Raw genomic sequence first — 22,500 nt, forward strand, 5'->3', positions numbered from 1 at the left:
CCCGTGATGGACACAGTAATCAGGCGCGCCAGTTTGATATCCACGCAGATAGATGCCATGTATTTTCGGAAATACACGCAAGGCTTGAGTGAAAGCGTTCATTTTGGGGCAGCTAATCCAGTAAATCTCTGATTTTGTTTCGTAATCCACTTTCGCAGTTTCTCATAATTAGTTATTTAACCAATCAAGGACATTGGAAATCTCTGCAGGGACGCACGCAATCTATCGATCAGGAATGTTGGAAGGACTGGAATGGATCATCTCCACAGCACTAGGGAATCCATTTTTGCTTCTTCTTAGTGTGGCTGGTATCGCAGCAATCAGCCTCGTAGCTTCTTTGGCATTTGTTGTAGCAAAGGCCAACGCTAAAGTACGTAATTTTGAAGGTCCAGCATGCCACTGGATCAAAGGACATCTTGATGAGGTAAGAAAAGATACATGCGTCATCCTATTTAAGTGTCCATCCTCTTAAGAACATTGCTCCGCTTAACAAGTTTGTCTCCATCGTTTGAACTAGACCGCATGTGCAGCGTGCATCAGAGAACAATTTTTCGATGTCCTGCACATGTGGTTAGAGTTCCACATCATTTGGACATTTGTCATGCATGTCTGATGAGCTCAGTTCAGATCCAGTTTGAGCGAAGGCGCACGATACATCATCAACTCATTTATAGTGGCCCTTGTTGATATTTTATCGGTTTAAGTCGCGAGTGTGCCGCTTTAATGAATTGATACAAAAACAATCCTAGCTTTTAAATGATGGAGCAGAGTGGACGGAAATCGTGCATCCCATCCATTCCATTCCACTACGTCTTTGCATCAAAGATACTTGTGCCAACAACTAAAGACTGTTCTTCTCTACTTTGATTACATGTAAACCCTTTTATGAACAAAAACTTAGTCTTGTTAACAAGCCCAAAAAATCCAGGCCGGAAATCCCAGAGCCAAGGCGGTAACTATTTGTTACATCAGGCGCCCAATGGAAAATGTCAATGTCGAGACTCGCCAAACTCTCGTTACACCGTTTTCCGGTCGACTATTTCGTAGCCGTTTCTCAACATTGAAAGCAAATGTTTTGCTCAACTCTTTATTTTGCTATGCTAATAGGGTCTTCCGGTACGAGGAATCAAAGCGGGGAGTATTTTTAACGCGAAATCGATAAACCGAAACCGACAACACAGACCTACTGATAGACAATCTAAGACTGTCTTTCTTTGTGGATTAGCTGTATGAAATTGTTGCTTTTTCATCTGTCTTCAGACGTGTTATCACGTGCATTACGAGAAGATTTCTTTTAGAAGTGCCCTGTTTGTTTTTCATCACCTGCATAAGAGATTAATTGAACAAAGCCTTTGCTGCACAAGCGCTCATTCCGACCGTAAAGCCAGGGCAAGCCATAGTCTTAGGTGGTCCTATCAATCTTCGTCAGGTTCGGCTGGACACATATGAGCCACGATTACTCGGATGACACGTTTTAACGGGGAACATTCATTTCCGCAGTTGCCCCGCAGCCCTTTTAAGTCTGTGGGAAGACAAAACGTCCTTTGAAATGTTTATCACAAGACCTTTTGCATTTTTAACCTAAATGTCGAAAATATGGCGATGTGCAGTTAAGTCACCCACTCGACAACAATAAATGTTTTGGTGCACTGAAAAACCCTGTCTATTTAGCAAATCAGCCTGGAATAGAAAGTACTGTGTACTTTGATATCGGTTATCTGGGAAAGATACAACAGGGAACAGAGAACAGAGAACAGAGAACGGGGATTGGAAAACTTGAGAATCTTTAGAATGAGAATCTTGAAATCTCGGACTTCAATAATTGGAGATTTGGGCGAGATTGTCGCAAGTTGTGTAGTTAAGCTTGTGTGTCGAAATGGAGAAGTGATTTTCGCAGTTAGCAGAACGATTTTAAGCAATTGTCTAGACACCTGAGAAATTCTGATAGCTTCAACGGAAGTCGAATGCTCTATTGGCTGAGCTACGAAGCCACTCATTTGGGCACAGGTCAATTTGCTTGTCATTCGACTTTGTAGCTTGTGTATAAAAATTCCCCGTTTTAAGGATTTCCGCTCTTAGACATTCAACGCTGTGAACATTCCCGCTTTTAAAGATTCTCCGTTTTAAGGCAGTGCCGCTCTCAAAGATTCCGCGTTCCCCGTACAAATTCCCCGTTGTCCTATTCTCCATTCTCTGGGATGTCTTTGTTTTAAATTACCTGCATATCATCTTTAACTTGCTCAAGTGCATGCCATGGATAAAATTTGAGGAATGCTGTCATTTTAAGGACATTTTAAAGAAGAACATACGCTTTAATTCACAAGGGCAGGAAAAACACAACAAATTGGATACTAACGGAGTTTTGAAAACATTTTCAGTCATGTTTGGAAATTTCATATAAATAGCATACTAGTGTTACTATTTTTTTCTTACTCAGGCTAGCAGCAAAAATTTCCTGCATCGATGGATAAACTTCCGATCGTTTATTTATTTATTTTTACGTCACTTCTATGATCCTCACTGCGCAAGCAAAACATAAACATTTTGGGATGGATATGTCTGCCTGTGTTGTCTAGATATTTCTAAAAATATTCACTTAGCATTTTTAGTGCGACTTGTGGGACTTACGAATACTTCCAGTAGCAAAGTCTGAACAACGAACTCGCCTGGTTACACGTTATGACGCCGAACACAGTTTTATGCATCACCAGGCACAGTTCGATATTGCGTGAGATGATGCTTCCCGCGCGAAATCAGCGGTTGGTGGGAAAATTTCTGCCAGGGTAACAACGAAGTACTAAAAGAGCATTTACGTTGGTATCCATCAAGATGATAGGCAACATATACTCATTATTTCAGGTCTCATGTAACTAAATTACCGGATGTCCACCAAGTCAGATACGTCAAAGCCATAAAGCTGTAACTATCAACAACACTATAAACACCAGACGATATTTTGAACATCTTCTCGTCAGAAACTTGCTTTATTAAGTTTTCTAGAGATGGAAGGGAGTGAAAGCAAATAAGTTCAAATCTCTTCGCACATCTAATGCTCTCAGGATACGTTTCTCGTCTCAAATCACGATATGTTTTCTTTGTTTCAGGTCAAAAATGAGACATAGCAATTAGCACTCAGTAATAGCACACCGTTTCCGGCAGGGTATTAAAGTTAAAAATTTCACCACACAGATTTAGAAACTACGAAAGTTCTGTTTCATTGTGATGTCGCCCTACGGGACAAATTTTACGTACTATGATCTGCATACTTGACAACGTGACACATCTCAATTGAGCATATGACATATGAGGAGATATGTCCAGAAATGAACGGATTTCAATAAGCGCCACGAAGTGATGTCCCCTTGCTTGGAATACGGAAAAATGAAAGGGACCTCGAGCAAGGACGGCGACGACGACGTCTACGAGAAAGCCACAAAACAATAGGTTTAAATAGCAAAAACAATAGTTCGGCACGGCCTGCACGTGCGTTTTACATTTTGATACATTTCTTTGCCGTTCTAAAAGGGAGCTCAAGATTTTACGACGGCGACGGCAACAACAACGGCGCAAAACAATGATATCATTGGTTGAAAGAGCATAAATAATTGTGCTGCACGTGCAGCACGGATTTTAGGACGGATTCTTGCGGTACTCTGCGTCAGGACGACGTGAAATTACCAAATTTGAGGTTTTGACGACAACGTGAGCATGGAACAGAGAATCTTTCATTCTCTATTTTCACTTTGTAACTCTTCGTACCAATTTATTTTCACGATACGTCGCCCAAATTGTAAGAAGTGAACGAGATAGAATAACCGCGAAAGAATTATGATAAAGCAAAGTGATATTTCGAGGTGACGTTTTCGTTGAAGTCGCCGTCGTAGATCTTAAGGTCCCTAGCAGGGAACTTAAGCAACCGGCACAACGGCGACGGCAACAAGAACGTCACAAATTTGCATATTTAGTGGGCAAAAAAAACAGCTTTGCACGCCCTGCACGTGTGTTTTTCACTTTGTCCATTTCTTTGCCGTCGTCAGCTAAACAACAACGTGAAGTAGCCAAATTTGAGGTTTTTATATTCTCTATTTTCGAATTCCCCATAATACACTTTGTTTGCCCCCCAAATTTTGCATAAACCATTGTTTTCAAATGTTCTTGGGAATATGCAGTGTCCCCAATAGCATTTGAAAACAATAGTTTATGCAAAATTTGGGGGGCAAACAAAGTGTATTATGGGGGAATTCGAAAATAGAGAATAGGACGTCAGTACTTGAAGATAAATTGTCATTTTGTCCCCTAAATTAAGTGCCGTTCCGACGAGTGCAATTTTTTCAGCAACTAAAACACCCTTGTCATGCACTAAAAGGTTGAAATAGTCACGAAGCGATTAAAATAACGCGAATTTGTATTTTAAGATGTCGTTCTCGTTGCCGTCGCTGTTGTCGTTGCTTAAGCTCCTTAATGACGTGAATGATCACATTCAGGAGCGCATGAGTAGGAGCTTGCTTCTCCTATACAAGCCCTATGAGTCAACCTTTGCTCGTATCTTTCTAATTTTAGAACGCCACGAGTTCTTAGGCTCTGCACACACTGTTTAGAATGGCTAATCAGAATAAAGTTATTGTGGAACAAAGACAAAATTAGCACAAACAATGTATGCAAATTGTGCAAATTGATGTAAATTGTTGTAAATGTGAGTTTCCTGCTGAAGGATTAGTTCTAAAAATAGAAAGATAGCCGCAAAGGTTGACTCAAGGATATAATGCATTGGGAGGCTCCTAGTCATGGGCTCCTGTCACATTTGAAGTCACGTGGAGGACGAGAGCACCAGACGATGAATTTTCAATTTTCTCTCTATTCTTCTCACGGAATGTGTATTCACACTTTCCAAGCCGAGCGACTCGGATTATTTCAGTAACGGGAAATAATATTTTTAGACAACGTTCTTTTAGCCGTCGTCGTCGACACCCTTGCTTAAGGTCCCTAAAGTCACAAAGTGTCTCCCTCAAACGCTGCTCCTCATGGTTAGTGCGCTCGACTCCGGATCCAGTGGCCCGGGTTCGGGTCCTGGCCGGGGACATTGTGTTGTGTTCTTGGGCAAGACACTTTACTCTCACGGTGCCTCTCTCCACCCAGGTGTAGTTAATGCTTGGGGTAACCTTGCGATGGACTGGCATCCCATCCAGGGGGGGAGTTAAAAATATTCCTAGTCGCCTCATGCTACAGAAACCGGAGATAAGCGCCGGCCTGATGGGCCTTCTAGGCTCGTAGCAGACTTTACCTTTGCCTACCAATTAAAGATAAACGGCTGCATTTACCCTAGGCTAAAAACAACCTCTTCCCTTTTCCCTTATTTCGGCGACGAAAATGTGACTTTGCACAATCCTAAGTCTTTCCCGTTATTCCATCTCGTTCAGGTCGTAGGTACAGTGTGGGCTAAGTATCCTAAAACTAAATTGGTACAGGCGGTTTCAGAGTGAAAATAAAAAATGAAAGATTCTCTTTTGCATGCTCACGTTGTCGTCAAAACCTCAAATTTAACGATTTCACGACCTCGTTTAGCAGAGGACCGCAAAAATATTGCTCAAATGTGTGCCGCACTTGCAGCACGGTTTTTAATGTTCTTTTAACCAATGATGTCATTGTTTTGTGGCGTTGTTGTTGCTGTCACCGTCGTCATTTCTTTTATTGGAAATAGCTAGCAAACTCTTAGACTTAAGGAGACACTTCGTGTTAGATGTCACTGAAATTGGGCGTGCATTTAACGTGTTTGTTGATCATTTGTCTATGAACCCTGTTTCATCATCTGCTGCTTGAGAATGAAAAACGCCTGCTTCAACTAATGGCAACTTAACGGAATAGAGCGTCTTGCTCAACTTTGTTGAACAACGTTCAACGTGATATGACACACAATTCGACATTTGTTTAGCAAGAACTGATATTGTCTTCCTCTTGGCCCCCCTTCCTCGTCTTTTTGCACAGGCTAGCATCGGTCTTGAGTTTTCGCGCTCTTTTGCCATCAAACGGTCCCCCGGAAAGAGACTTGCCTAGTCGACTGAAGCTAGCAGCGTACACCAGCACAATTTCATGATGTTATTTTTTCCCAGTTGTCTATAATTTTGTCGATTTTGAAATGATCGAAAGTTTCTTTTCCCAAAATGTTTGATTATTTTCCATATTTGGATTAATTTCGTTCCCAGGCTACCTTCGATGGGCATGGACTTTTGTTTCACTTAAATTGCACAGAACGTTACAAGACAGCCTACCGAGTATGGTTTGGACCAACAAGGTCCGCGATTGTCCTCTGTCATCCGGATACAATCAAACCAGTGCTGCCCACCACCTTCAAAGAAGAATCGGTTTGCCGCCTCCTGTCACCATTTTTAGGTGCCTATTCGTATGTTAGTGTAAACACATAAACACATAGAAAAAGCAATGCAAACTTTCTTTTACCAACAAGCGCGTGGTTGGCATAAATAGGCGTTCCATAAGAGCGTTAAAATTGCCTGATGAATGTGGTACTTGTACCATGCGAAACAGTTCTGTAGCATTAAAACGATGGTTACTCGTGAAACCTAAACGTCTGTATATATCTATATATATATTTAGTAAAATCCAACTAGTGGTCTATTATCAATGCTGCGTTCTGATTGGTTGAGCTACTAGTAGGCTATTTGTTATAGCCCACTAGTAGCGAAAAGCGCCGGCTTTGAAAACCAAAACAACAATTAAAGTGTAGCTTTAACTAGCGAAAGATGTTTTGTCTCGATATTTTTTTGACCAACTAGTTGGCCCCCATGGCCATCCCCCATGGCCTCTGAGTCAATAGCCCATTCGGCCTTCGGCCTCATGGGCTATTGACTCAGAGCCCATTCGGGCTCGACGAATAATTGTTAAATATATGTATATGTACTAGAAATGTTAGAATCTATATATCTCCAACTAGAGCTACACTGGGAGACTCCCTCTCTGTCTCCTTAATTTTCTCTTGCTGTAAACCGAATACCTAGAAACGGACGATCAGCGCGTTCAGTTTCATGCGTCTGTCTCCCAAAGATTGACAACTGTTACCCATTCCAGATTCCGCAATTCTACGTTTCTGGTAAACTGTAAAGCAACCCCTTTAAAGACACCTTGGGGTGTACTTGGCCGTTTCAAAAAGAGGCCTGTAGAAAGGATGCAGGGTAATTTCAATAAAACGTTTGAGACTACGTGTGCCACTGCAATTTCGTTTCTTTGAAGACTTCTCATTTGTTACTTTATCCAGGTCTGGGCCTTGGCCTCCAAAATGGAGAAAGATGGAAAAGCACAAGAAAACTGTTAACGCCTGCCTTCCACTTTGAAACAATCAAACAATTTATTCACGTTTTCGAAGAGTCAGCAGAAGCCCTCTTGGTAAGACTTAACTTTAACTTTTTTGCCAAAGAGTAAGATGAGCGAAGACGCGAGGCTTGCGAGGCGGCCAGGTTAACGCCGCGCGAAGTATTGCAGCAGGCAGAAAAATACGTAGTGCAATGTAAGGTTCCCTGGAGATTTTAGTAGAGACCAATGAAAGTGCGTGTTTTGGTGTGCGATGACATTAGACAAAGTTGCATGACAGTCGCGACTATTAACGATCTTGTGTTCGGAGGTGAGTAAAAACACATTTTTTTCCCATTTCCCTGACCATTGTGTTGTGTACACTTGCTTTGCTTTGTGTACACTTGCTTTGAGTGTTCTTTGATATTTATTTTCGTACCATTGTGTTCTATATTGAGTGAAAGAGCTCAAAACTAAACCGGCGTACGTGTTCTTATCGGCCTCTGTTGTCACTTTCGAATTTCGGCCCGCGAGTAAAGCAGTTTGTTTTTCGTTTTGTAACCACTGAGTTGTAAAAAAATTAATTCAGTTTTCAAAGGAAATATGTTGTCTGCAAAGTACACAATTCAACGATCAAATTGACTAATAATTCATGGTTGTATCTTGCAAAATACAAATTCTACAAGTGAAACAACTTTCATGTGCGAGAGAGAGTTTGATTCTCCCGCAGGCACCCAAGCTCGGTATGAGCATGGCCGACAAAAATAAAAGGATTTGTATGGGAATCCCAATAAATAGCTTAAGAAGATAAGACTAACCTTATTGCCATTGTGGATAGCTTCCTTCCTGTCTGGTCATTTTCCAGATCTGACGCGATTTGAACCATTTTTCAATTTCAATCTGGGTTGTCAAAGGTTTTAATAAAATCCCAATTCCTTCTTTATCCCACTTTGGTTATAAAGCAGCACATTCGAAAGATGTTTGTAGCAATACTCACCGCCCGACGTTGCTCGGAGGACTGCTATTGCTTTCATGATGGGTTGAGATGAAAGTTCAATCTTTCTTAGTTGATTCTGATATGGAATTGTGACAGTGGGAACTTTTTATCCAGGAATATTTGAATCAAATTGGTGGCTCCTGGGAATTTAGTCTTCGGCCATGGGATTTTATTATAACCGTTGACCACCAGAAATTGAAAAATGGGTCGAATCGCGTTGGATCTGGAAAAAAAACTACACGGGAAGGAAGCTGTCGACAATGACGATAAGGTTAGGTTTTTTAATTAATAGAGATTTTTTCATATAATTATCTTCTTAAGCTTTTTGTCGGGATTCCCTTACAAATCCTTATATTTTTGTCGATGATGCTCACACTGAACTAGGGGCGCCCGTGATTCCCCATTACATGTTTCACACTGAAAAGTCTGAAAACGCTTTAGCGATTTTTTTACGTGGCTCTGATTTTATTCAACGTAATTATTGTATATTCCTGTTAAAATTACGGCCGCTCAAAAATTACAGCATTACTTTCCATATTATTGCAAAACACGTTGACATCTGCATTGTTGTTGGAGATACAAAGTGTACAATTTCTATTATTGTATTATTGTTATTAAACTAGTTAAGTTGAGTTGCAGTACTTTGAATAAAAAAAATACAACTACGGTTGGGTATTTTGGAACTCTGATACAAATCTGCAAACTATGTATTATATTGACTGTTTCGTTGTCACTTTACTAGTTATGGTTTGGACATTAGCATTAAACCGGTGTGCACCCTCTGTTATGAATATACTGAGCTCGAATTCGTTGTACCTCTCATTTTATTGCTCAAAAGTGATGGCAGATTCATGAAGCTTCCTTAGCTTCTTTTCCCCTTGCTTTCATGATATACGATTTACTCTTTGTACTTTTTACTTTGAGTTCGCGGTCCGCTATTACTCACGTTAATGTTCAAAACCTCAAAGTCACTTCATTTACTTAAAGCTTATTATATATGCTTATTATATACGTCATTTTCTCCTCGATCCAGGTCTCTCAAGAGTTTAAAGTTTGTAACGGCGGACCATAAAATAGGAAAATTTCAGTTACACCTAAAATAAACAGGTTTATCATATGACCCGTACGGCCCCGCGCGCGCTTTCATTGCAAAACTATTGAGAAAATCCCCGTATGAGGACCGTACGCGATGGCGCGAGCAGGGCCGGAAAAAGCCGTCCGGCCCTGCTAGGATCGCGTACGGCCCTCATACGGGGATTTTCTCAATAGTTTTGCAATGAAAGCTCGCTCGAGATGCGAACTAAAACAACTTTGTTGCTATATAAATCCCAACTTTTCGGTCAAAATGAGCGACGTAAGTAAACATTCCGAATTTTTTTACCTGAAAAAAAAAAAAAAAGGAAAAGCGCGGTGGTCATATGATAAAATGCTTATTGACTGAGTTAGGTCGGGCCGGACGGGAAAATATTTGGCCCTTGGCCAAAGCGCACGGACCATGACCATGACCTCGGGCCAAATATTTTCCCGTCCGGCCCTCCCACTCAGTCAATAAGAACATATTAATTTTTTTGTTATGTATTTCTTTGATTGCACCTGACTTAACAACGGCGCGCGTCGGCCATGTTGGTGGAAAAAACAAAAGCGAAAAAGTCTTTTGGGAATTTGGCTCTATTATTATGCAAAATTTGAGCTACATTTTTCTATTGTTTTGGCACCAACATAACTGTCTTATCACGTGAGTGCAATCAAAGAATAGCTGTGCAGTGGTGTGGCAAAACAATGAAAAGGAAAAAAATGAAAATAAAGGAGAGTAAAGCGTATGCATGACATCACTGGCGTTGTTGGTGTAATCTTTTGGGAATTGAACACCATTTTTAAGAGAATATTGCCTTCTCTTTGGTCTCAAAACATTTGGCCTGATCGCGTGAGTAAAATGGTCTCTTGGGAGTCGATCTTTTCACTCTACTCTTCCCGTACCCTGGGGCCCGTTTCTCGAAAGTCCCGAAAACTGTTTGGGCCCGAAAAGCCATTTGTGAACCTGCCTACCGCTTGTTTAGGAAAGTAGGTTGTTTTCAAGGTAACAAAAAGCAAACTGATTGTGAAGTTTGACGAATTAAATCTTCTCCGTTCTTGAGATGCAGAGGGAATTGTGACATCCGAAAGTGGCCCGTAAAGTTTCGGGACTTTCGAGAAACGGGCCCCAGGTCCTCAAAGTAGACGACCAAGAGGAGGAGGTTCATACGGTTGCAAAACTTTAAAACTTTTTTAAAGCCACTGGAGGAGATAGCATTCAACATGTAGTTCCAATGTCGAGCGCTGAAAACCTTAAACTTTGAAACACAAGTTTTTCCATTTCCTAATTAGTCCTAAATCAAGAGTGAATTAGATAAGAGCGTTTCTTTATTAATTTTCGGTCTTTCCCCAGCGCAATCACGAATGGACTCATTTTTAGATACACTTAACGCGCGAAAAGAAACAAAGGGCTGCCACTTTAACCAATCAGGAGAAGCCATGTTTTTTTTTTCAGGGCCATGCAACGTAGACTCATTTGTGACTGTTCTGGCGAGCCCATCCATGCCTTAAGAACAATCTTATCTAATTCACTGTTGTCCTTAATTTCTTCCAGAGCAAGTGGTCGTCCACTCCTAGTAAAGAAGTAGAGCTCTTTAAGGACATTGGTTTGTTATCCTTAGATTCTATCTTGAAGTGCTGCTTCAGTTACAGGAGCGATTGCCAAATCAAAAGATAAGTTGTTCCACAACATATCATATCAGAGTTTTAACCTTTGACCCTAGGCTTAAGCATAATTTTAATTCATAATTCCCTTACTATCTGTTGCCATAATTGTAACCGGCACTGCCAGGTACGTGTATGACGAAAGAGTCGCCAAAACCTCATTCTACGCTTTTTTAAAATTTCATCGATCAACATCGTTCGAGAATTTCAATTGCGTTGGTTGTCGTGGTAGGTAGTTAACTCATCTCTGCCTATCAAATATCGCTGTGACCATATAAAGTCATAAACCTGTGATGAACATTAAAAGGCAAAAAAGGCGAATGCTTTATTTAATTCTTCAGTTCTTTGTTGATCACTTGAGTAATTTCTTTCTTTCTTTATTTCGTTTTTTTTTTTTCATGGGAGGCAGAGCTTAAACTCACACAGGTCATGGAAAACACTTTTTGATAGAAACGGTTTTCTTTCCCGCCGACCGCCTCGAAACAAATTTACAAAAAACGCTGACTATTTATGTACGAGTTAATTAGTAGTCATTATCCGAAAGTGAGTACTTATTTTTTAATTTTCTTGCAATACAGCTGAAGCGTTTATGACTGCAATACATGAAAATACTCAGGCAATAATGGACCGATTCTCGTAAGTCACTTTTTTGCATATCTTCCATTTTAATTTTATACTTAAGCTTTACAATCTCACTAATTGGAGAAGTTCTAGAAATAAAAAAAATCAGTGAGCCTACCCATTTTTGCTTTGATCTGACTTATATCTTCTGATTGAAAACTTCTTTTTTCTATAGGACTCCACTGCACCATTTTGAGTTCTTCTACAAACTCACCGCAAAGGGAAGAACATTCAAAAATAATTCCAAACTCCTTGCCCAAAAGGCCGACGAAATTATCCGGGAAAGAAAAAAGAATCTCTTGGAAGAGGTATCTGTTCGTTGTTTTGTATATTGTTTCTTTTATTCGTCGTACTTTACTTCTCCGTACATTCAATGCACTTAAAGTGCCCCTGTGATTTAAAAAAAAATCACTTCCTCTTTTTCTTTAGATTTTGAAAGTGTGTTTGCTTAACACCAGGCTGGTAGATTTTTGAGCTTTGATTTTTATCAAAAGGCCCTTTACTTTTAGTGTAAGTTTTGGATTTCACGGTCCGCCATTACTCACGTTCAAAACTGACCGATTGGACCTCAGAGGGTTAGATCCATTGAAAAGTGACGTCAAAGACTCACTAGTTTAAAATTTCAGCGTGAATGCAGCTTATTCAAAACACGAGTTTAAACGTCTGAAAGCCCAAAACTCCCGTGCTGCACGTTAATTCTGCGGCGTACACCCGCATTGCACTCTTAAACTACTGAGCCTTTAATTTGATGTCATTTTCTCCTCGAACCAGCTCTCTCAAGAACTTAAAGTTAGTAATGGCGGACCATTAAATAGGAAAATTCCAGTGGAAATAAACAGGTGTATTTCTGAAATCAAGGCTTAAAATTTTGGTCGTTTATTGTTTACTTAACATAGTTTTGAAATCCAAAGAAAACTAAGAATTGATTTTTTGGTCACAGAGGCACTTTATTTTTTTTCATTTATTCATTCATTTATTCGTGCATCATCACAAACTCACTCACTCACTCACTTACTCATTCAATCGCTCGCTCATTCGTTCGTTCGTTCGTTCTTTTTCATTCATTCAGTTTTGATTTCATCCGGGGTCCACATTCTTGTTCGCTCAATTGTCATCCTTTTGTTTTTGTTTTTTTCGCAGCCCGAAAGAGAAGCTCAAAGAAGGCAACATCAATTTGACTTCCTCGATATCTTGCTCGAGGCCAGGGTACGAGATGTCATTTTTATTTGCTATGCATGTAATTGAAAGTTTTGAGCCAAATTATGTCTTTATGCGGCATACAGTTTAGCAAGTGCTTAGCTGACCCGCGCTCAATTTCTTTTCGGCATAGTATGTAAAAGCTTTAGCTTTTTATTGTGAAACTGTTTATCAGTAAACCACGTGCAAGCTTCATTTACTCTACGCTGAACTAACCGTCCGTTAACGTTGCTAGCGCTCCAGTTTTGCAGTATGCCTTTGAGGACCATCGTCTGAACATGAGGACATGAGGACATGAGGACTAGAGGTCGCACTGAATTACGGATTTCAAAGCAGAATAGATTAATCAATCCTGATTTTAAAAACATTCTCTGCACTCCTGCCCAGCACTCTTTGGTTCATTTATTCGCCATCAGTCTATAGTGCTTGCGTGATTGAGATCATGTGTTAATGGTGGAAGTCAGATATGATTTCTATAGAGTTTAATCAGGGTAAAAATGCTAAAAGGGATAGACGAGAAGGACAATGGACATCTCGTGGCAATTACAAGTTCTAGATAGATTAGAAGGTCATCAACGTAATATTCTCATGCAAAGTATTGAGGTCTAAGCACCCATTTCGAATAGCGCTAGCGCTGATCAACAGTAGTTAAGTCTGAGCACCCATTTTAACCGGTTATATATAGCTTCAATATTGGTGATGGGTATCTATTTAAATATTATAAAAACTCTCATTTGTTTAGCGGCTTGCTTCGATAGTGTAGAGGTTATCAATGATTCATAATGAAAGAAAAGTATATTTGAAGTGCGGCCGGGTTATAGAGTGACCGAAGATAGAAGTGAACTTCGCACTTAACTGGACAATTTCAGCAATAATATAATTGTGTTTCGTTTATAACCCGCACTTCAAATAGACATTTCTTTCACTCGTTAGTCCTTTCATGGGAATACATCCCGTGGAAAGATAAATTGGCACAATCTGCTCCCAAATGTGTGGCTTCACAGCTCAGTTGGTAGAGCATTGCACCGGCATCGCAGAGGTCATGCTTCCATGTAGTGACAAAATTGCTGAAATTGTCCTGCCCAGTTAAGTGTGACTTCTATCTCAATGATTCATAAGTGGCTTATGGCCCATGTTCAACCTTCTCGTACTTCATGTTCATCAAACGTCTTTGAACCTAAAAAAGTTGCTTTTTCAAGTTAAATACACCTTTTTTTTTTCAAAAATGGCCGCCATTTAAACATTCTTTTGTTTTTTATTCAAATTAGTCCTTAATGCCTCGTTCTTAAGCTTCAAATTCAAAAGAATATTTTGCCTTGAACGAGGCATCAAGGTCTAATTTGAATAAAATATCAAAATGGCGACCATTTGGGAAAAAGGTGTATTGGCGAGAAAGTTAAAAATTTTAAGTACATAGTTAACTTCATGTAACTGACTTAATTAGAAACGAAACGTTTAATTCAACATTCCCTAAAACCGTTTTGGGGAAAAAGTAATTTCTTCTCTCCAAACATCAATACTGTTCCTACCAAATTTTATTTCTGAAATGGTCTTTACTATTACGCACTCCATGAACGATTCGGAGCAATCGCGAAATTAGAAGAACAACGAGAAGTTATATTCTAGATGACACTATCCAAGTTCTCGTTCTCGTTTAATATTGCTGAAATTTATTGCTAAATTTCAATATGGTGCCGTGGTCTGGAATCGTTTTGGATTCTTGATCGGAGTCGGTGGTTTGAAGCCGTGTTGTTTCTTTAAGCAAGAATGTTTTCTCCATACTATACACTGAAAATAACTGCAATCCTGTCTATTACATGGTGAGAAACAATCAGGAATACAGGAATAAGCTCTTGTTGCATGTGCCCTGGTGGCTCGTGAGTACAATGTTTCAAGTTAACCCTGAAATTTCAATTTGTTAAGTACTCTTTGCATCCAAAGAGAAAACACCTAAGAATTTATTTGAAGGGATTTAACTTTTAGCTTAGATGTCACGGGGTATTGTACATTTTGTTCCAGCGTGAAAATGGACAGAATTTAACAGACGAAGAGATTCGAGCAGAGGTGAGGACTTTCATGTTCGCGGGACTGGACACTGTCACGAGTGGTAGGTTTAAAGATTCTTGTACTTAATTTTCTGTAGTTATGTCATGTTATAATTTTTACCCTTACTTGAGAATAGAGTTTTTTCCTCGGCTTGTCAGTAATGCTGAATATAAGGGCTATTGATTATTAAGACCCGGGAACAAAGTTTGATTCTCGGGTGATTTTATTCGGACACCAAAAAGGTAACCATGTCGTTGATTGTTATAAATTAGCTTTGCATTCAGGATCTTGCATCTTGAATCGCTTTGAATTAAACACTGACAAAAGTAAATATTCGTGTATGCAAGAATAATTTCAAAACAGACCCGGACTTCCTGAAAATTATCTGTTTTGTCATTAATGTCCGCGATCGTTTAGGTCAGCATCGAGAATAGCTATAGTCGCGATGAATGATAATCTTTGTAACCATTGGCAACCACCATTCTTTCAATTACTTGACTCTGCGTAAAAGAACCTGAATGTTATGATTCGTGCAGCATCTGGTTCTAAACTAACCACAGTTTATTATTCTCAGAGGTAACCGAAAAATCCCTGCCAGTAAGAACAACGAAAATTAAATTATTTCTTTACTGCTGGCACTAGTTAAAAGGACGATTATACACCATACACCTTATTCCAAAATGGCCGTCATTTTAGTATAGACGAGTTCACGCTCTTGATTGCATCATGGGTAATCAGGGCAACATGCCGGGAAATTCAAAGCACAATATACTGTACATGACTCTACTTTATAGACTTTCGCCTTCATAACCCAAGCAAATAAGTTCATGTTCACAACTGAGATGAACTAGACTTGGTATCCGTTTTTACGAATTCTTAAATATTGCTTTTTTTGTCTCCATACATTCTCTGTAATTTTGGGCCTTTGGAATTACAGGAAATGTATCGCAGAAACTCTTTTTAAAATGAAATAATTTCTACAATAGACATTCTCTTTAAATTTATTCTGCCAAACCTTTGAGTGCATATCTTCAGTTTTGGAAAATAAAAAAACAAAAATTGCATATTATGAATAGTTTTCATCCTTTTGAACTTCCTTCCAAACGTTTGAATTTCTCTCCATCTTGCCCTGATTACCCATGATGCACTCAAGAGCGTGAACTCGTCTAGTCTTTTGCTTTCTTGCAAATTAGCTCTTTTTGCCTCGTTCTGAAGCTAAAAATCAAAATAACTGTTAACCTTGAACGAGGCAACAGGACTAATTTGCAAGGAAATAAAAGAATACTAAAAATGGTGGCCATTTTGGAATAAGGTGTATTGATATCAGTCATTTTCGTTGTAACCCATTCTAGTATAAAGACGGGCATCAGAATGCATCTACCGTTGATAAACCGTGCAATACCTCCTACAGAAGGATCATAAGTTAGGTGCTGGACAGAACATGGCTAAGCGACCTAGCTGCCTGTTCAATGCCTGGGTAGAGCATCCGACCGGTGTTTACAGAGGTCGTAGGTTGAAATCTTTCCTAGAACTCCAATTTTTTCACATGCCCTTCTCGTTCTATAGATTTAAATGATATGGAAATAACTGGAACAAAACGTTTTCTTCCCAAAGGGTTTGAATTGGGTACAACATTAAGTTATCCGATTAGGTCTATTAGGTTGTCGACTACTGAGTGTCAAGGCCGGTGATCAGCAGAGTTAAAATTAAATAAATTCATTGCCAGGAAATTTTGGAGTTAAAGTGCTTGATGAAAACCGACGCAGAGGTGAGACTTGACTAGGTTAGCTGCCCAAAATGTTTTGATTACCACAAACAGTGCTTTTTAAGTATTAGACAAAAAAAAGACGGATTAATTTGACCAAGATTTCCTTTTGACATTATTTGCAGCGATTTGCTGGATCTTATACTGCTTGGCTCTCCACCCTTACCACCAGAAACAGTGTCGCGAAGAAGTTGATCGCATCTTTGTCCAGGCCAACAGTCTGCAATGGTGAGAACATTAGCAATGGGTTTGGTCGATGAAGTGATCGTCCAAAATTATACCTTGCTTTGAACATGAAGGAATTCCTTACCGAAAAGTTATCACTTATATTTGTTTTATAACTCGCTCTCGAAACGGTGTTTTAATGAGGCCATTGATTTGAGGCAACAGTGAGTGATAAGACCAGCTGAAGGAAGCAAGCCGACCGATGATGGCAATGATGATGGAGAATCCCTTTCCGCTAAAATGTCTCCCCCTACGGAGTTACCCGGGCGGTGAAGATTTCCTAGGGCTTTCACGAATCACGAATAGATGTTGGGAGCAGGGATGGTGGGGTCTTGATTGCACTCGCCTCCCACCAATGTGGCCCGCCTTCGATTCCGAGAGAGATTTTTCTTCGGGTTCTCCGGATTTCTCCTTTCCTCAAAAACCAACATTTCTAAATTCCAATTCGATCGGATGCAGGGCCTTCCTGAAAACCACTTTCGCGTGAGTGGAGCTTTCTGGGTAAATGTCATTAATTTCATTTTTCATTTCGTTGTTTTGATCTGGGGAACAGGCTTGGGGGACTAAATGCAAAACAATCCGGGAATAAAATAGCACAAACAATGTTGGAAAAATTAGCAACCAAAAACTACTCCCATGCATAGGACGACCTCTCTCCATCACTGACCTCCATTTTTTTGAATGGTCCCTTGTCTTATCACACGTTAATTTTCTTTCCATTCGACTCACTATACACTGTAACCGTGAACTAAGCTATTGTTTTCTTCGTTCTTGCACAGGAATGATCTCTGTAATCTTTCTTATTTAAAGCTGTGCATCAATGAGTCGATGCGATTATATTCGCCTGTGCCTATAATTTGCCGTCGTTCGGATAAAGAGTACGACTTACAAGGAAAGAAGTTCCCCAAAGGTAGTCGTATACTCACTATACAGTTATCCTATGGTCCGTATTTGCGCCGCGGCCATATTGGCCATAGACAATAATCGGATTTCGTACCCTTAGCTTTGAGTTTAAACATAGTTAATAGACGGGAATGGTTTTGAAACCCTACAAATTTCTTTGTTGTAGGTTTTTTGTTCTCTTTTCTGGCCTTGACCGTGCACAAAACACAATAGTTGTTTACTTCGTACTGAGGAACTAACCAATAGAAACGTGTTGGTTACGTAATTCATGCATAGTGCATGAGCGCAAAACAAAAGATTGTGCACGGTCGTGGACTTTCCAACCTAAATCTTGGCATCTTTATTTGCTCCTTTGATGTTTGCCGAGCTTCCAAACAATTCTCCTCTATTAACTATGGTTTAAATGTTTGGGAACGAGTTTCGGTGGGGCAAAACAAAAGTTTTCAATCTCTCGGGACTCAACAAGGTCGCTGTGTGATTCTTAAGGTCCATTAATTAAAAAGTGTTGGATCGAGGGCGCCCTCTTCCACATGGTAGTCCAGGCGATTCTCAATTTAACCAATTTGGCCAACCGGCTGGCAATTTTTTTGGCGCGTAGTTTATACTATGGTTCCTAATTCCTAACGGTACTTTCTTCGATTTATGCATAGAAATGTGAAGAAGCAACTACAACACATATTACACGACAACATGAAACTGTAGCCAGCAAATTGTGCAAACGAACGCAACAATATATTGCCCTATGAATGCATTCGAATTCGATAGCAATTATCAAGGTAGCGTTCATCACCTAAAAATACGCAGTAGCCTTATATAAAAACAAATATTGACTAGAAGTTGACTATTCCTATTTACCTTGTAGGTACCTTTTTGTACATCAACATTTTTGCGCTTCATCGAAATCCGCATGTCTGGAAAAATCCCGAGGTAAGGTAATAGTGGTCCGTGAACATAGCATATTAGACAAAGACGAAAAAAAACTGTTACGATGGCGTCAATGCAAAATACAAGTTTCAGACAATGCTATCATGAAGTCGTCATTTTGCTACCGTCATTCCGCATGAGTTGTTTACTGCATGGTGTGAACAGTCTAAGCTACGCAATATGATTATTTTTAAATAATTATATTGCGCAGCTGAGAAAATATAACCAAGTAAAAGGGCGGAGTTCATGAGCTGGGAAGATTGAACCCGAAGCGAGTATTGTACGTAACTACTTATTCCCTAGCTGTCCTCTTTTTTGAAGGTAATTGTATTCTTTCCGGAGAAAAAGATAAACGTGCTATGGAAATCTTGGGAAAATATAGTGTGTCTCAACGATTCATCATGGAAACATTGATTTGTTCTAACCAGCTGACGTCCCGTGATTACTTCTTTAGGTATTTGATCCCTTGCGATTTAAGGAAGAAAGGAGCCGAGGCAGACCATCATACTCATTCATTCCATTCTCAACTGGAGTGAGGTACTCATAATTACATTCCAGGATCTAAAACCTCATAAACGGAAAGCAGAAATCATGTATTCCAAGCTACAAACCTTCGTGGTTACTGCTGCAGTTTTTGTCCTTATTTTATTATATTATATTTTATTTTATCCCTATTTCATTTCATTTCATTGCCTTTGTGGTATGTGACCACTGCAGGGTTATCCCAACAGCGTGAAAACAATGATAACAGGTCCGTACTAAAAGTATCATGGAAATAGGAATACCACTATACCAGGAATTCCCACTCATTACGAATGGTTTTTTGGAGGTCGTTCACAGGAGGAAGCAGTGCGACCCAGTGATTTAGGTGATTGCCTAGAGCTTTGGAGATCACCGCTTCTCCACCCATCCTGACCGATCGTTAAATTTGATTCTGGTAGTCCCTGGTCCAACTTCTTAGCTGCGTTTGTATCCAGGCAGTTGGGACTCTTAACAGTTCTGTTCTGTTCGGTCGCTTTATTGATATCGGCATAGTTCATTAGCCTCAGTCCGTCCCACGGAATTTATCAACGATTGTTATGAGACTCCTTATCGGAGAAGGCTAGAGAGTCTAACCAGCTGTAGATGTCCTAACAAAGGCAGCACTTTCTTCTCAGTTATTTTTCTCCGGGTTCTCCGGTTTTCTCCTTTTCTCAAAAACCAACATTTCTAATTAATAAATCGAAAGTGATTAAAAATTGAAGCGCAGCCAGGATAAGACATATTAAAATACAATAAAAAACGTTCTCTGGCTAAAAAATTCGAAAAGAAATATAAGCTTTCGGCTGTCGATCTACAGCCTTCCACGGATAAAACATTGAATGTAAATTAGTGAAATATATGCAGAAAAGGCGAGATAAAAGTAATAAAAATAACAGAGTAAAAGTATGAAAAAAGGTGGCTATTGTTTAAAAAGAATGCTATACTGATTAGGAATCGGCTTAGAGTTATTGTCAGCATGCTTGGTAGCAGAGGTGTGCCAGGCTTCTAGAGTTTTTCTAGTACGAAAGGAGCCTTTGTCGATAACTCGAGAATGATTGAAATTAATGCGATGACCGAAAGACCGCGCATGTTTCGCAATGTTTGACCCATTAGCACATGTTTTTACATTCCTAACGTGTTCTTTCTTGCGAGTTTCAAAGCAACGGCCAGTTTCACCTATATAACACCAATCACAATCGGCACAGGGTATTTTATAAACTACGTTGGGTTGGTGTTCAATAGGTGGTCTGAATTTAGGAGAAGGAATTCTTGTTGTAAAGTCTTGAGGGGCTTATTTACAACTCGAAGAATTCTAGTTAGGGGTTGTTGGGGGTCGAAAGTGGCTCAGCGGGTTTAAACCCACGACCCCTCGCACGTTAGTTCGATGCGCAACCAACTGAGGTCAACTGAGCAACCGGTCGGCGGTTTGACTGGGCAAGGCTCTAACTGATGGTGTGGAGTCCGTGAATCTTATCAATTTCTCACTCTTTCAGCCTTTTGGAAAAAAGCTATCCATACATAGGTCGATGCTACCGGGGTTTGAAGAAATTTGAATGTTGCGTAGAAAGTTACAATTCAAAGACCCACCGTCTCGACACTCCTTTCCAGTGTATTCATCAGAGGGTGATACAAAGTTATCGCAAGAGTCCTTTTATTTGCTAGCAATTTGGTAAAACGGTAGCCTGCGTAACTAGTGGCTTTGTTGTTGTGGAGCGAGAGAGATTTCGAGCGTAGAAGCCGCGAGAAGGCTGGTTCGGGGGAAGGGAAATCTTCCTTCTTCTCGCCCCAGCCTTCTCGTGGCTTCGCCGCTCGAAATCTCTCTCCCTCCGCAACAACAAAACCACCAGCTACGCAGGTTATTAAAAGGGCATATAAAAGGACTCGGACGATAACATTGGATCACCCCTGCAAACCAGAGTAGCATCTAACTTTGTCTAATTGTCACCGTGATTGCAGTGTGAACTGTAGCAAGAGTTATCCATTTCAGCTACCACTTACTTGACATTTTTCGGGTGGTACCTTCAATTCAAACTGACGGCGTTTTTGAGTCAACTCTCAAAATCATAACATTTTCTCAACTTGAACGGGTCGCAGTTATTTGCTTTCTATTCTGCAAGTCGTTCATCGGCTTTCTCGTCGTTGAGGATACTTCAGGTATAAAAACCCTGTTTCCATGATTGTAAGGCGCATTTTATTTGTCAAAACTCCCAGCATAAATGTACTTCCCCTGAATTTGCTCCATATCTAGTCTCCTACACAGTGGTCCTTGGGTTTTGGCTTCGTAACGCGTTCCTCCCCAACGAAGTTGGGGGAGAAGTGCGTGACCAAACCATATAAGGAAGTCTACTTGGGTGACTACTCCATATCTAGTCTGAACTGAAAAACACCAGGCGGGTGGTTTTTGTCAATTTGTTGTTCGTCGACATTGACACTTGAGGGTTTAAATGCCACGGTATCTTCCATCACGCCTTGATACTAACTCACGTTAACCTTATCACATTGAAACAATAGTATATAGTTAATAGACTAACTTTTTTTCAGGAATTGTATAGGACAGACCTTTGCTATGGCAGAAATCAAGGTAACACTGGCAATGATTCTTCATAGGTAAGTTGGTTCATGTTTTTTCAATATACCGTGCATTATTATTCGATTCTCTCCAGTTGTCGGGTATTGTGTCTCAGCAACTCCTCGTAGCTTAGATACACAACACTTTCCGCAAGAGGTGAGCAGTTCCAAGGATGGCCGATAATTGTACACTTCCAAGGAAGTCGGGTACATCTAGCTTACCAAACCAGGTCTTGGCACCTTTTGATATGCTTCCAAGAGCACCAATCACGGTAGGTATTATTGTGACTTTCGAGGCTCCATGAGTCCTTCTGATTTCAATTGCTAGTTCCTGGTATTTTTCAACCTTCTCCTCTTCAGGTCTGGTCATGTTCTGGTCCTCTGGCACAGCTATGTCAATAACTGTCCATTTCTCTGTGTCTTTATGCACTAGAGTAACATCTGGCCGATTATGTTTCAGCACTTTGTGTAGATAATCATGTCCCCGGTAACCTTCACTTCTCCATTTTCTACGGTTGGCAAGGGTTGATGGTCATACCACTTGTGATTACAGTCTATCCCATACTTCCTGCACATCTCCCAGTGTACCTGCAGGGTCACCTTTTCGTGGCGCTTCCTATACCTTCTCTAGGCAAGCTTCTTGCATCCACTAAGAATGTGTCGCACTGTTTCAGTGACATTTCCACAAAATCTACAC

At 40.1% G+C, this 22,500-nt stretch overlaps 1 protein-coding gene across 1 annotated transcript in view; it reads left to right on the forward strand.

The window, feature by feature from the left end:
* The window catches only part of LOC138022127 (cytochrome P450 4B1-like), a 35,128-nt gene that overhangs the window by 4,861 nt on the left and 7,767 nt on the right, over positions 1-22,500 (forward strand). The window contains exons 3-15 of the mRNA XM_068869155.1: positions 210-424; positions 6,201-6,387; positions 7,268-7,395; positions 10,923-11,041; positions 11,609-11,668; positions 11,829-11,961; positions 12,794-12,859; positions 14,870-14,957; positions 16,787-16,889; positions 17,666-17,796; positions 18,652-18,716; positions 19,168-19,250; positions 21,777-21,842. Coding sequence (XP_068725256.1) covers positions 236-424; positions 6,201-6,387; positions 7,268-7,395; positions 10,923-11,041; positions 11,609-11,668; positions 11,829-11,961; positions 12,794-12,859; positions 14,870-14,957; positions 16,787-16,889; positions 17,666-17,796; positions 18,652-18,716; positions 19,168-19,250; positions 21,777-21,842 — 1,418 coding nt within the window. The 5' untranslated portion in view covers positions 210-235. The remainder of the gene's footprint in view (positions 1-209; positions 425-6,200; positions 6,388-7,267; positions 7,396-10,922; positions 11,042-11,608; positions 11,669-11,828; positions 11,962-12,793; positions 12,860-14,869; positions 14,958-16,786; positions 16,890-17,665; positions 17,797-18,651; positions 18,717-19,167; positions 19,251-21,776; positions 21,843-22,500) is intronic.

Source organism: Montipora capricornis, chromosome 10, assembly GCF_036669925.1.
Source record: "Montipora capricornis isolate CH-2021 chromosome 10, ASM3666992v2, whole genome shotgun sequence".
NCBI classification, from domain to species: domain Eukaryota; kingdom Metazoa; phylum Cnidaria; class Anthozoa; order Scleractinia; family Acroporidae; genus Montipora; species Montipora capricornis.